Source organism: Thermobia domestica, chromosome 16 (genome assembly GCF_964235325.1).
Source record: "Thermobia domestica chromosome 16, izTheDome1.hap1.1, whole genome shotgun sequence".
Classification (NCBI taxonomy): Eukaryota; Metazoa; Arthropoda; class Insecta; order Zygentoma; family Lepismatidae; genus Thermobia; species Thermobia domestica.
In genome coordinates, this window is record NC_137469.1 from 176,352,616 (window position 1) to 176,366,230 (window position 13,615).

General features: G+C 38.2%; 1 protein-coding gene across 1 annotated transcript in view; it reads right to left on the minus strand.

Annotated features, from left to right (window-relative positions):
- The window catches only part of LOC145672837 (uncharacterized), an 83,364-nt gene that overhangs the window by 36,932 nt on the left and 32,817 nt on the right, over positions 1-13,615 (minus strand). Inside the window, exon 2 of the mRNA XM_081741986.1 lies at positions 11,428-11,905. Within this exon, the coding sequence (XP_081598112.1) occupies positions 11,442-11,905 (464 nt within the window). The 3' untranslated portion in view covers positions 11,428-11,441. The remainder of the gene's footprint in view (positions 1-11,427; positions 11,906-13,615) is intronic.

Here is a 13,615-nt window from a genome sequence, read left to right on the forward strand (position 1 = left end):
TGCCTTGTGAGCTTATTTGAATTTATTTTTTAAGACCTTTAGGCAACTTTGGACCACCCCGAATGGATGATGATGGGAAAATTAGTGGAATGAAGAAGGTAGTAGGATACTAGGCAACTTCGAAAAACACACACATTCGAAAAATGAAATGAAATCTTTGAGTTTTACGTCCCACGGTTATGCTGGTTAGGCTAAAAGGATACGGTGATGATGAGTAATGAATGAAAAGGTGGAATGAAGAAAGTGGGAGGAAACGGGAGAACCCCGTGAAAACCCACGCACACGATGTTTGTCCACCACAAAGTTCAATTGGAGGGGGCTGGGATCGAACCCGAGACCTTAACCACCAAAGGTGAACGATCTACCACTGAGCCATCGACAATCTGCTTGTTACATTTAAGTCGGATAACGATATTTCATGGTCAGTTTTGAAATACTCAGCAAGAAGTATCATCTCTCTATCACCATACTGTAGAATATGGGAACAGGACACAAAGTGTTTAAAAATAAAACACAGGCTGTTACGATAGTTAAGTGATATAGCATATAGAAAGAAAGATTATGATGGGAAGTTAGAATATGATAGGAGTCAGATTATAATTGTAGTGATTATGATATATTGTTTATGAAGACATAGATAGATTATGAGATTGATGTGTAACAAGATAAGTGTAATTGTGGAGTATCATTGAGATAGATAGACGTATTATAGAACGGCACAGATTGAGTAAAGATACGGAAGAAACTAAGTGTGTTTCTTTGTTGATTTTAGTAAACTAACACATACAACATCTTTTCCATATCGACCATGTTAGTTGGCAATGTCGACTCATGGAGAACAGAAACTTCACACCTTCGATAGGGAATCTTGTGAATAAATTATCAATTAAAGCCTGATAAACTGATGACTTCTTATTTGTTTATAAATTTAATTTTGTAATTATACATGAAGGTTTGATGCCATTCCCAAGTTCCCTCCCCCGTCTAGAAAGCGAAAGGGAACCAGGTTCCTGGAAAGTGTTCATAGGTGAATGGGAATTTCCCTCCTTCTTCCTCTTCAATTACCACATCACTGTTTGCCCTGTGCCAAATTACGATGAATTTCAATTAAATTATCATACTATAAATATTTCCTTGTTGAATTATCGATACTTTTCAGTGGAACAAAGGATTAAATTTGAAACTTTCAAATCAAGGTAAGTAGACGAACGTAAAGGGAAAAATAGTGTAAAATTTTCCATATAATTATGCGTACAATCCAAACTTAAAATTTCCGTGTAATTAAGCTTACAGTATAAATTTTATGACTATTTTTCTCATAACTTTATGGGTTGATTGTCCTGTGCTGTAAGCGCTTCATATAATAAACATAAGCTTCAGCAATTATTATAGTAGAAAGCAATGGATATATGAAGCCAAGCACTGTATTTTTTGTTTCTGATTTTTTTCTTATTTAACATCGATCATTTTTACAAACCAACTCACTACCAATTTTCCATGTATAGAAAGTGCGCCCCCCCCCACACACACATAAATAAGAATTTTAAAAAGTGCTAGGACACATTCTGTTCATTTTCAATAAAGAGTTAATAAACTGAATTTCAGCTCCGTAAGTTTAATGGCTTGCGAGATACTCATTTTGTTTCGCAAAAATTCGGATCCTCACTACCTCCTTAGGATATTATGCATTATAATGAAAGCAATATAACATCCCAATTTGGATTAAGGCCTAACTATATACCAAAAGTAATTTCATTTGACTTTGCAATTTGACCGTGATGATCAGGCACACATAGTTACATTCAATTTTTATATAATAATTTATATACTGTATTACAATGATTCCCGTGTAACGTGGGTTCCTGTCACCACGGCATGGCGCGTCCTCAGGTTGCGGATCGAGGAGAAGGCCTCTAGATATAGAGGTTAGCTGCGAATATACTGAATAAGCAGTCGCGGACAGCCGACTAGGAGTGGTTCTCCAGCTTAGGGGTTTGGGTAGGGCTAACAACCTCATCGTGTAAAAAAAAAGCACTTGTTCAGAAATATTCACAAAAGCCTCGGACAAGGACTCATAACTTGGCACGACCTCAGCAAAAGAAAATGGACATGAGATTTGGAACATGGAATATTAGGAGTCTTTATAGGGCAGGCGCGTTAAAATCCGTAACGAGTGAGTTAGAGAAATACAGGATGGACGTAGTAGGAGTTCAGGAAGTTAGGTGGGATGGAAATGGATCTGAGAATTCCGGAAATTTTACGTTCTTTTCCGGGGAAGGAAATAAAAATCACCAGTTAGGAACAGGGTTTTTCGTTCATAAACGTATATTACCAGCAATTAAAAGGGTTGAATTTGTCACTGACAGACTTTCTTTTATTACTCTTAAGGGACGATGGTGTGATATTATTGTTTTAAATGTACATGCCAAAACTGAAGATAAGGATGACGATATAAAAGACAGCTTTTACGAAGAAGTGGAACGGATATTTGACAAACTCCCGCGATACCATGTGAAAATTCTATTAGGAGATTTCAATGCGAAGGTAGGACGAGAGGATATTTTCAAACCGATTATAGGGAACGAAAGTGTGCATAAGGAAAGTAATGACAACGGTGTTAGACTCGTGAACTTTGCAACATCCAAATACCTAATCGTGAAGAGTACAAAATTCCCACATCGCGACATTCATAAATACACTTGGACATCACCAGACGGGAAAACTCATAATCAAATTGATCACGTTTTAGTAGATAGAAGAAGGCAATCTACAATAATTGATGTTCGGTCGTTTAGAGGTGCTGATTGTGACACTGACCACTACCTGGTAGCTGCGATAATACGAGAGAGGCTATCGCTGAATAAAGGTAATATTTATTGTCCGAAAACGGAGAGATTCAATTTAAAGAAATTAGAAGAGAGCCAGGTAAGCGAGAAATACCAGATTGATGTTTCGAATAGATTCTCGGCTTTAGAAGATTCGGAGTGCACTAGTGTTGAGGATACCTGGATTGAAATTAGAGATAGCATTAAAATTTCAGCAAAAGAAAAATTGGGACACGCGGAAATACGTAGGAACAAACCATGGTTCGACCAGGAATGCATAAAACTAGCAGAGAAGAGAAAACAGGCAAAATTACGCTGGCTACAAAATCCGAATGAAATAACTACACAAAATTTCGCAGATATCAGGCGGGAAACTTCCAAAACTTTTAGAACAAAGAAACGCGATTTTCTGAAAGCTAAAATTAAGGAATTTGAAGATAATAGTAAAAATAAAAATATCCGGGACATGTATAAGGGAATCAACGAATTTAAGATGGGCTATCAACCTCGTGCTTATATATTAAAGAAATCTGACGGTACAGTTCTCACTGACACGGATAGCATCTTAAATAGATGGAAAGATTTCTTTGACGATTTGCTTAACACGCAACCGAAAACTAGTGTGCGTGGAGAAAAGGAGATACACACTGCAGAACCGTATATTCCAGAACCCAACCGAATAAAAGTAGAAACTGCTATAAAGAAATTAAAGAAACACAAATCTCCGGGTGTAGATGAAATTCCGACTGAGTTAATTTTAGCTGGAGGCGAAAAATTGTGGAACAAGATACACAAACTCATTTTCCTTATCTGGAGCAAGGAAGAATTGCCACAAGAGTGGAAAAAATCCATCATTGTTCCAATTCACAAGAAAGGCGACAAAACTGACTGTAATAATTATCGAGGCATTTCCCTTCTGTCAACATCCTATAAAATCCTTTCAAATATTCTATTAGCAAGACTGACCCCATACGCATATGAAATTATTGGAGATTATCAATGCGGATTTAGACGGAATCGATCAACTATCGACCAAATATTTATCATTCGCCAAATACTCGAAAAAAAGTGGGAATACAATACCCCGGTACATCAACTATTTATTGATTTTAGAAACGCGTACGACTCGGTTAGCAGAGAAACATTATACAACGTTCTTACAGAACTTGGAATACCGAGAAAGCTAATTAGATTAATTAAGATATGTTTAAATGAATCCCAAAGTAAAGTCCGGGTAGGAAAATTTTTGTCCACGAGCTTTCACGTCGAAAATGGTCTCAAACAAGGAGATGCGTTGTCGCCATTATTATTTAACTTCGTTCTGGAATACGCTATAAGGAAAATCAAAGATAGCAACCAGGGCCTACAGTTGAACGGTATTCACCAGGTTATGGCATATGCTGATGACGTAAATTTAATAGGTGATGATAGGATAACAATAGAAAGAAATGCAGCGATCTTATTAAACGCTTGCAGGGACATGGGATTAGAAGTAAATGCAGATAAAACTCATGGTGGGTGGTAGGTCGCAGTGGGTCACGGTGGGTCGTGGGTCGCAGTGGGTCACGGTGGATGGTGGGTCGCAGTGGGTCATGGTGGGTGGTGGGTAACAGTGGGTCACATGCTGTTGACCCACGACCCACTGATCCACTCCATTTCTGTTCTTGTCTTGTGTGTTCTGGGTAATAACTTAGTTGTATCTTGATTAGCATGGTGCAGTCTGCTACATTTTACTTTCGTTCCCATGGTATGCTGCTATATTTTTACGAGACAAGACGAGACAAGACGAGACAAAACGAGATGAGACGAGACACGACAGAACCTCTCGAGACGCGACGGGACGAGCACATTTTTCGAGACGAGACACGATACGAGACATGCTTTGTACGAGACGAGACAGCCTGAAGTCTCGTCTCGTCTCGTCTCGTGGCAACACTAGTCATGCACCTGCTCTCTTCGCGTTTTTACCATGTCCTCATTTTTCTCTCCATGTAATATCAGTCATCATTTTTTTTTCAATAGTTTATTCACATACAGAATTACTTTGTGGCATAAGCAGCAATTTTTAGTACTTTGCTCTCCTGAGGTATTAGGGCCCCAAAAATCACAAACTCCAACTTTCGGACCCCCAAAAATCTATCATAGCTGTGGATATTTCTATAGAATCTTTACATGTAATAGTATTCAGCACAAAACTTATGAACCTCCCACTTTATGCCATTTCAAAATACAGTCCGTTTAAAAGTTAATTTTCTCTGGTTTTTCTTGTAATTTCATGTATTAGTTTGCAACCCTGCATATTTATTTAGACGCAAAAGTTTATATTCTCCGTGTATCTCAGTCCCTCCTCTAAACATTCGTTTTTGTTTGGTGCTAATTTGATTCGTACATCCTGATCAACTGTAGTTTTCATAAACGCTTGCAAATGCAAAAATTGGCACTCCACCGACAACAAAGATGGTCGCCATTCAGGAACACTTGTACAGTCACAAACATTAATAAATGAAGGCTGAAGCCATTATTTCTTATGGCTCCAACCTCCATTTTTTAATGTTTGTGACTGTACATACGACAACGTGAATGATGTTATTGACCTTCTCATACACAAGGTTCGTCACACTCAAATTTTTATAATTTTTGGAGATGGTCGAGCAACCACCTTAGGTCCACTTCATATGGATTGACCCACCTCTTAAATCGTATTTCATTTATTATTTCCTTAATAAGTCTTTCTTCTGCTAGAATTATTTCTTTTATAGGAACATTTGTCTCCATTAATTACTGTAATGTATACGTTATTTTGCTGATAATTTTCCCTGAAAATTCACAGTTCTGATTGTCCGGAGCATACGTTTTCCTCTAATACTTTGAACTAATTATGAAATCGTTATTATTTTTGTCATGAAATAATAATAATAATCATCATAGGTATTCTGCTTTAATGGCAGGTCACTTGCAGCAACTGAGAAGCTTCCTGCAAGGGATGCACACGGGTCGAGTCGAGCCGAGATTTAAGCTTGTCTCGACTCATCTCGAGAAATTATTGTCTCGACTCGTGTCTCTACTCGAAAATGTTTCTGTCTCGACATGACAGTTTCTGTCTCGACACGACTCAAATTCGAGACGAGACGTCTCGAAATTCGAGTCGGGCCAAATATACGAGTTAAAATATACGCACACATCAGACAGAACATTATGACTACCTACCTCATTGTCAGTATGTCCACATTTCGCACGGATAACAACGGTGACGCGTCTTGGTTTCGATGCAATGATCCTTGGTAGTTCTCTGGAGAGAGTTGGCACCACATGTGGACACACAGGTAACCTCATTCCTGTAAATTCCGGGGAGGGGGGCGATGCGCTCTGACGTCACGTTCAATCACATTCCAGATGTGTTCAATTGGGTTCAGATCTGGTGATTTAGGAAACCAGCATATCACTTGGAATTTGCCTCTGTGTTCCTCGAACTATTCTATCACACTCCTGGCCTTGTGACATGGTGCATTATCTTGTCAAAAAATAATGCCACTACCGTTGGGGAACATGGTCGTCATGAAGGAGTGTACGTAGTCTGCAAGCAGTGTGCGATACGCCTCGGCCGCCATGGTGCCTTGCTCGAGCTCCAGTAAACACACGGATGTTCAAGTGAATGTTCCTCAGAGCATAATTAAGCCTCCGCCATCTTGTCTCCGTTCCGTAGTACAGGTGTCATAAAGCTGCTCCCTTGGAACACGACATATTCGCACCCTCCCTTCGTCATGATGAAGAAGATATCGGGAATCATCAGACAATGCAACGCTCTGCCAGTGCGGACTGCGCTAAGGTCCAGTGGCGATGGTCACGTGTTCATTTCAGTCGAAGTTGTTGATGTTCTGTTCCTTTTTAAAGTAATAAATGCTGGAATTAGTTTCAAGGCTGTTTCTGAGTGAATATTTTCTTCAACTTAATACTAAAAATTATAGAAACATTTTGGAGACATTCGGGTCGACTAGAGATTTTTACGAGCAGCCTCGATTTGACTCGTGTCTCGACTCGAAAATGTGAGTCGAGAAATACGTTTGTGTCGATTCGTCTCCAATTTTATATAGTGTGCCTCGACTCGCATTCGAGTCGAGTCGAGTCGACCTTCGAGACATGTCTCGACTTGTGCGCATCCCTACCTCCTGTTTCACGGTCTTCAGCTAACCTCTTCGTCTTCACGTATGATTTCTTCTGATTTGATATCGTCTATTAATTGTAGTCTCCTTCGCCCCCTCCCTGTCTTCCCTGCCACCATACCCTCTAGCACATCCCTCATGATACAGTTCCTTCTGATCCAATGTTGTAGCCAGATTCTCTTCATCGTATAGTGTCCTCGCTGAGGAACATTATTCCTCATGTACGTGACGGGCTAAATGGCCTTAGATGCCGAAATCTAATTCCTAATCCTAATCATCTTAATAATATCTAAAATTGTTCTTTTCTCCCCTACTATTTCTAACAATCCCTCATTCGTTGTCCGCTCGACCAGCTAATTTGCTCCATTCTTCTTCATACCCACATTTTGAAAATTTCCAACTGTTTTTCATCATTTTCGCATAATATACACTTATGTCCAAAATTATTGTCGCATGTCTATAAATATGTTATTGTAGGAATGTAATTTGATAACGAATTTGCTCGGTATTTCTTATTATGTTAGTGTGTGTATAATCGGCAAAGATATGTATGTGGAAAATTTCACGTCAAAAGAGCAGTAAATAAGAACAATAGAACGAAAATAAAATTTTCTTGTCCATTTAGCAACATTTTATTTTACTCGTTATAATTTTCGAATTTATAATTATTTTCCTATGAAATTTACCACAAATATACATTTCCGGATTATACATATAGTATCAGTATTAAAAGTACCCTGCAAAATCATTATCAAATTAAATTCTTACAAGAAGACAGTTATAGATATGCGACAATAATTTTGGACATGAGTGTACATGTTTTAGACCCATACTGTACGTACAATATTCCATACAAAGCATATTATGAGTCTTTTTCTCAACTCTTTATTTAAGATCCCACAAAGTAGTATTTTCTTCCTCATAAAGGTTTTTCTCGCAAGTCCTATTATTTCATGAAATAATAGTTTCTCAATATTGGAGTTGTAAAAGAATCCTCAAGTTAACATTGGTTTGTTTCTCATTAAAACAACTCTAAAATTGAGAGCCCACTTGCAGATGGGAATTTGGAGACAATATTACTGTCACAAATCCTTAGAGATATATGATAAGTATGATGGCAGTAAAAAGATAAGCAGGATGTTTGCAATGCATATCATGACAAATAAACCATGATAGGATCGTAAAAGACGCCAACTACTTTACACGTACTGTTACTTGCCAGTGAGAACGGCATACTTAATGATTTTCAATGCAAGCATAATGATTTCTCATTATAACGAGGAATTCTTGTAATAATTAATTAAAATTCGTTAACCTTATCTTCCGAAAATACTTTAAATTAGGTTAAATTATCAAGTAGCGTTATACAATAGGGTAGCAGTATTATAGTTCACATTTTCCTAAATTTTCTATAAAAGCACTTATTTACTGATACATGAAAATAAATCCATTTTCGTTTTATGTCAAGGCTATCGTTAAAAACTGGTATTAAAGGACACTGTATTTGCGTAATTTAATTACAAAAGTTCTAACTTATAAAGAGATAAATATTATTAGTAGTTTCATCAGATATTTTCTTAAGATTCGTCGTTAATTAAAAAGAAAGCGGTTTTGCACGTGTATTCTGCTAGCTCAACGTACAATTTATTATGTTTGTTGATACACAGTTATAATGATTTACTTCTTAGTCACACTTCGATAGCAGAACGCGAAGTATTTAATGCGAAAAATATGTTTATGTTGAATGTTTGTCAAATGTGAAATAATTTCTGCATGTGAATACCAGCGTAAGGAAGCCGAATTCACGAACCAGTTTCAGAGTGTGGTTTCCCACTCAACCACATCATCTCACTCCGATTATTAAACAGTACTAGCAAACCCGCACGTCCTGCGGAAGCACAGAAATCTATTGTTGTCTGAATGATTGAATATGACACAAAATTAAAAATCTTTAAGGCTAGCAAAGTAGTTTTAATAAACATGTTAATAATATCTTTAATTAAGAACTTCTCGATAATTACTCGAATTTAAGACGTCCTCGAATCTACGAAACATCCCGATTTCGCTGGCTTAAATTAAGAAAAAACAGTAATATGTTCCATTTTTACTATTACTAAAGTGCTCTTTGATATTGGTCATTTTCGATGATTTTTATATATCTCTCACCCCTCCCCATGTTACGGAGCACGCATGATAAAAATGATCCCAGGCCCGAATGTCACGTATGTTGAAAATTTGATCGAGATCGGTTGGGTGGTTCAAGAGTTAAGTTCTATTTATTTTTATATATTAATATCCCCATCCCCTCCCTAGGATCTACCGTCAAAGTGAAAATATTCTTTAAAAAAACAGACTCGAACGTCATCTCGGCTAGGTGGTTCATCGAGATCGGCTAGGTGGTTCAAGAGTTATTAAGTTTTATTTATTTTTATATTTGTCCCCTTCCCTCCTGTTCTACTGTCAAAGGGATATGATATAAAAACCACCCCAGGTCCGAACCTCATCTATGTTGATAATTTGATTAAGATCGGTTCGGTGGTTTAAGCGTGATGAAGTCACAAAGACAGTAGGCTATAAAAATTCCGTATTTATCCCCTATTAACGTAACTTTAACACTAATACAGGGTAATCGATTGGCAGCCAGAATTGACGGTAATGTCAGTAAATATGACCGTAATTGTTTACAATGTGAGTTTACAAGAGAAACTATGACTTTACAGAGCATCTATTTGGAAATTATTGTCATACACTATCTTATTTTAGGTTATAGAACCCTAGAAAGAAGCAATAAGCGTGTATCCTGCATCAATGTGTTCATGAGTACATTTTTTACTTGCATCTACGACCATTTCCAGCATCTATTTATTAACTGGCTTTCTTGATATACCGTATATAAAATATAAATATAACATCCATACCAACGAAATTTTATGCCTAAATCACTGTTGTTTACTTTTAATTCCGTGAAGCATCACGGACAACACCGGGTCAGTGGTTTCATAGCGTACAGCGAACTTCTCCGTATGTATACACTTGTAGGTGGAAGTACCTCAAGATCTTAAAATCTACTTGTTTGTTAATATCCGTGAATTACAACAGTTCAAATGAATTCAAAACTAGGCGCTCAACATGCTAGAATTTTTTCACACCTTAGATTCCCTAACTTAACTTCGTTTCTCTTAACTTAGTATCCATTTCCTCAACCCGAGATTGAATAGATGTTCTCAGTTTGTTGAATGTAAAGGTCTGAGAGGATTTAACTCTCTCTTCAGCAGCACTATTAAATATTACGTATAAGAGACGTATCCTGAAAGTAACTTTCGCACGCGCCCCTTAGTTAGGAAACCGTATGTTGCGTGCACGTGAGAGAGTAAGATACTAGCATGCCACATGCACCAGCGGAACTTCCCAAGTGCTCTCAGTAGCGTCGTGGCAATGGTTGAAGATGGACGTTCCTATTCCAGCTCCCGCCGCTTGTAAAGTGCGAGCAGTGATAAAGTTTTTGAATGCACAGGGCATAGCGCCGATTGAAATTCATCGTCAGCTGTGCCAGGTCTATGGACCTAAGGTCATGAGGAAAAAGATGGTGCGTTGCTGGTGTAAATAATTTGCAGCAGGACGCCAAAATGTGCATGATGAAGAGCGAAGTAGGAGGCCAACCATCATCACAGACGACCTTGTGGACCTTGTTTGGGAACGCATCATGCAGAATCGTCGCTTCACAATAACGGAACTCAGCGGTCAGTTCCCGCAGATTTCCTGTTCCTTATTGCAAACTATCGTCACGGAGCGCCTATTATTCAAAAAGTTGTGTACCAGGTAGGTGCCAAAGCAACTGACTCCGAAACAGAAAGCAAGGCGTATGGGGTCAGCATTGACAATTTTGCAACGATAGAGCTGACGATAGATTTCAATCGGCGCTATGCCCTGTGCATTCAAAAACTTTATCACTGCTCGCACTTCACACGCAGCGGGAGTTGGAATAGGAACGTCTACCTTCAACCACTACCATGACGCTACTGAGAGCACTAGGGAAGTTTCGCTGGCGCATGCGCCATGCTAGAACCTTACTATCTTATGCGTACGTAGTCGCTTCGCGCAACATGCGGTTTTCTAGTTATGGGCCCCGTGGGAAAGTTAAATTCTGGATGCGCCTCGTAATTGAAGGGTGATAATAATTTGTAAGTGGTGTTCTGATCTAATAGTTTGCTCTTTTACCTCTTGAAAGTGTTTTAGTTTGGATGAACACGTGTATTGGCTTAAAGGTTTCAAACAACATAACGGAAGAAGAGCTTCATAGTTCTCCCAACAACTATCATTGTAATTCCTTATTTCCTACTGACATTCTTCAATTGCATTAACTCTGGTATATATGCATATATAAGCTGAGCAGTATATAGCCTAAATGTTTTAAGAAGATGTTAAGAGTCAACAGTACTTACAGTAAGTATAACAGTTATCCGGACGTATGGTACGAATATGGATGAGATGCAGCTTGATAGGAATTTTGATGGTGAGTCCCTCCATTCCACGTTTCCTCAATAGTTCTATATTTAGAAAACTCACTGCTGTCGGCTCCTGTGTGTTTGAAGCTGTGCTTATGTTCACCAGTGAGTTGGAAATAAGGAGCTAAATCTGGATGATGCACTGCCAAAACTTCCGGCGAAGTTACAACAATGATTGGTTTATTATCTTTCTCCTTGACCAACATTCGATAAGCTATAAACGCCTGTACAGCCATGCCAGCAAGTCTGAACAGGAAGCCTTTGAAATTAAAAATTTGTCCAATAAACATACCAAGAGGTGTCAATGTCTGCAAAATCATTGCACCTGCCATGATCATGCTGAGCCAACTCATCTTCTTCTTCCTTTTCCTCTTTCCTTGCTGTTGCTGCTGCTGAGATTGCACCAGTTGTCTCTCTGCAGAAAAAAAAATACTCCTTTAAGTAAATATGTACAAACTTATTTAAAAAAGTGGTCATTGACCTCTGTTTTAAAAATCTTGTATTGTTACGTATAGGAAAACTTAAATGCAACAAAAGCGAATAATATGTGAATACCTGAAATATTTATTTGAAAACAAAGTTTTTAAACTTTCTTATGTGCAATGGCGTGAATACGAGCATTTAAATGATAATGGATAGTCAGGTTGTTTCAAACAGGATTTTCTCTACAGTTATAATGCAATAGACAGAAGATATTTCTGGCTTTTATTTCAAAATATTATCATTTATTTTAGCCATTTTTGCTTTGCAATCGACTCGCAAAAGTGCCACTAAAGTATACTGGATCAATAAAGAATTTACTTTACTTTACTTCAGTAAAAAAAAACCCAAGCCATAAGTGGCAGTGGACCACCGATGGGCAACTAGCGACATCTTGCCAAAAATTTGTGGCCCCACTTCCATTTTGAAAATTATACGACTAGCAGCAGAGACCCAACCAAACGCCAATGAAACGCAAAATTATTCCCTCAAAATATGTTAAATCGCCTATGTGCGTGATTTCTTTACTTTAAAGTGAGAATACACTAAAAAAGTACCCCGGGGTGGGCACGAACCACCAACCTTATGATTACTAGATGCGTGTTCTTCCGACTTCGCCACGGAGGAGATGAAGATAGCCTCGCTTGTAGAGGGATAAAGCGTTCATATCTTTTTTATTTGGCTAAGCAGAGTGCTCCTTTCACCGTGTATATTCGACTATAACAGTTTCGGATCAGATAAGATGTGTTCGCCATGTAATTTTATAACAAAATGACGCGAGTCTATTTACTTTATTTCATAGTTCTCCCGTATACACTTTCTAAAGATCGGTGACAGAAATTCATACTATTATACACACTCATTTCAAGACTTTTTTGTTCATGATGCAGAGGCAGGTATTACTCTTGGCCTCCGGACCTCACTTTAGGATTAATTCCTCAGGAAAAAATATTATATAATAATAACCGCATACACATAACTAGTGATTGTTCATGTTGGTTCCTTCGCGATTCTCAGCAAAGAATCGAAGGAGCGCGGACCAAAATGAAATCCTCTCTGCTATGTGGTGGTAACTTCAACACCCCGACTATACATATTTGTTCGACTCAACGAAACCCTGCCACCAGTGGTACGCTGGTGACAATCCTTCGACGCGTCGCTATATCGACGATCGACATTTACCGGCAAGTGGGCCATTAGGTGTTGGCGATGTTCACGGCATGGGAAACACAGTAAAGAAATCGAAGAGTACATCCGATGGAAACTTTCGGGTTCACCATTTGGTGGACTTCACTTGGAATAGAAGCAACGGCAATGTCTTGTAATATTTGGTTTATGGTTACTAATTGACCAAAAGGCGAAGTTCTGGCTATCAAGCTTAGTGCTCGATATCAGTTATTGTGTATATTTATAGATTACATTTCTTATGAGATGAAATATTCACCCATGTAAGTGTGAGGGTTCAGAGGTGACAAATATTAAATGTGTCTTCAGAAAGCAGTTTCTGATTGCATGCACAAATTTAAAACAGAATAATACCTGAGAAGATAGATACCTCATGATTTGCCAATAAACATCACAAATCTGTTCAGACTGCGTAATGAATACAAGTGGTCGAAATAGGGTCGTTTTGCAGTGTAAAAAT